This window comes from Camellia sinensis, chromosome 4 (assembly GCF_055761805.1).
Source record: "Camellia sinensis isolate YWXY chromosome 4, ASM5576180v1, whole genome shotgun sequence".
Taxonomy (NCBI): domain Eukaryota; kingdom Viridiplantae; phylum Streptophyta; class Magnoliopsida; order Ericales; family Theaceae; genus Camellia; species Camellia sinensis.
The window spans coordinates 161543797-161545440 of NC_138964.1; the positions used below are offsets into that span (position 1 = coordinate 161543797).

Sequence of the window (1644 nt, forward strand, 5' to 3'; positions counted from 1 at the left end):
AAACCTAAGCAGATCCATGCTAAGTCTTGTGGAGATGGAGATATCAACCTATACCAACAGATACAGAGGCAAGGGTACTACTGGCTAGAGATAGAAAAGGAAAGTATTGAATTGTAGAGGCAATGCGCAAAATGTCAATCCCATCTTACGGAAGAGGAAGCCCATTTCTTAAGCAGTGAAGAATGGAGGCAGCTATATATCGACTACCTTAGGAATGACACATTGCTTGAGAACAAAGCCGATGCAATCAGAGTCAAAAGGCGAGCCCTCCGCTTATTCCTTAACCAAGGCAAGCTGTATCGAAGAAGCTTTGAAGGGGAACCTTTAGCATGCTTATCAAAAGACGGGTGCTAAGGGAAGCCCACAAGACAGAGCATCAAGAAGGACAACGGTTATATGGACATTTCATTCACCTCGGCTACTATTGGCCAACAATGGAAGAAGATGCGAAAAACTTTGTGAGGAGATGCCAGTCTTGTCAGAAGTTTGGGAATTTGATACATGCACCAGCAGTTGAACTGCATAACATCAAGACTCCTTATTCGTTCCATACTTGGGCATTTGACTTGGTAGGTCCTATAGCGCAGTAGTCCAAAGGATACAGATGGATACTTGTAGCAACCGAAGTTAGCACCAAGTGGATAGAAGCTATACCAATGAGGAAGGCAGATGGGGCAGGGGTAGCCAACTTCATCAGAGAGAACATAATCTGCAGGTTTGGCATACCCAAAGTGGTGTTGTCTAACAATAGAACTCATTTTGTAAATCGCCATGTAAGAAGACTGCTGAATGCCTACCAAATTAAGCATCATAAGTCTAGTCCATACTATCTCCAAGGAACAGACAAGCTGAGGTGACCAACCAACCCTCATCCGAATACTGAGTAAGATGATGGATGATGCAGGAGGCACATGGTCTGAACAATTCCCCGTAGCACTCTGGGCATATAGAACGTCAAAGAGGAAGCCAACTCAGGCAACCCCATTTTCCCTAGTATATAGGTCCGAAGCTGTGTTACCAATTGAGTTAGCAATACCCTCAGCGAGAATGGCTATGTTAGCACACTTAGTTCCATATAGCAGGAAGAACGACATAGAGACAGCTGATGAGAGAAGAGATCAGGCCTCACAGGCAATGGAAAAATATCATCAATCCATAGCCCGTGCCTACAATCAATTTGTTCAACATAGAAAGTTTAAAGAAGGGGACTTAGTATGAAAGACAGTGGATGCAATCATGCGGGGGCAGCAAATTCCCAAGTTCTCAACCAGATGGGAAGGCCCCTACAAAGTTGCTGAGGTAAGCAGCAGCGGGTACTACAAGTTGACAAGAGTAAATGATGGATTCAGAACTAGCCTTGTCAACGCCAAGTATGTCAAAGAATATTTTCCTTAATTTCTTTTGAAAAGAGTTGCAAGTTTCTTTGTTAATACTTTTAAAGCAAAGTGTAAAGAAATGGTCGTACACTTAGTAAACATGTTACTCTTATATACACTTAGTGTGAGGAAAGTTTTCCATACTTAGTGAAAGTTTATCCTTGTAAAAGCTTAGTCGTAATTACACTTGTAGAGAGCTTGCCTTATCTTTAGAAGCTAGGTGAAAGCAATGTAAGGGAAGCAATGAAATGAAATTCAAGAGTACTAC

The 1644-nt window shown here is 42.2% G+C and overlaps 1 protein-coding gene across 1 annotated transcript; it reads left to right on the plus strand.

Moving 5' to 3' along the window:
• The first annotated feature begins 891 nt into the window (after positions 1-891).
• Positions 892-1218, plus strand: LOC145824174 (uncharacterized). Its single transcript, XM_082923789.1, has one exon. It carries the CDS (start codon positions 892-894, stop codon positions 1216-1218), a length of 327 nt encoding a protein of 108 aa, XP_082779915.1.
• Positions 1219-1644: the final 426 nt, after the last annotated feature.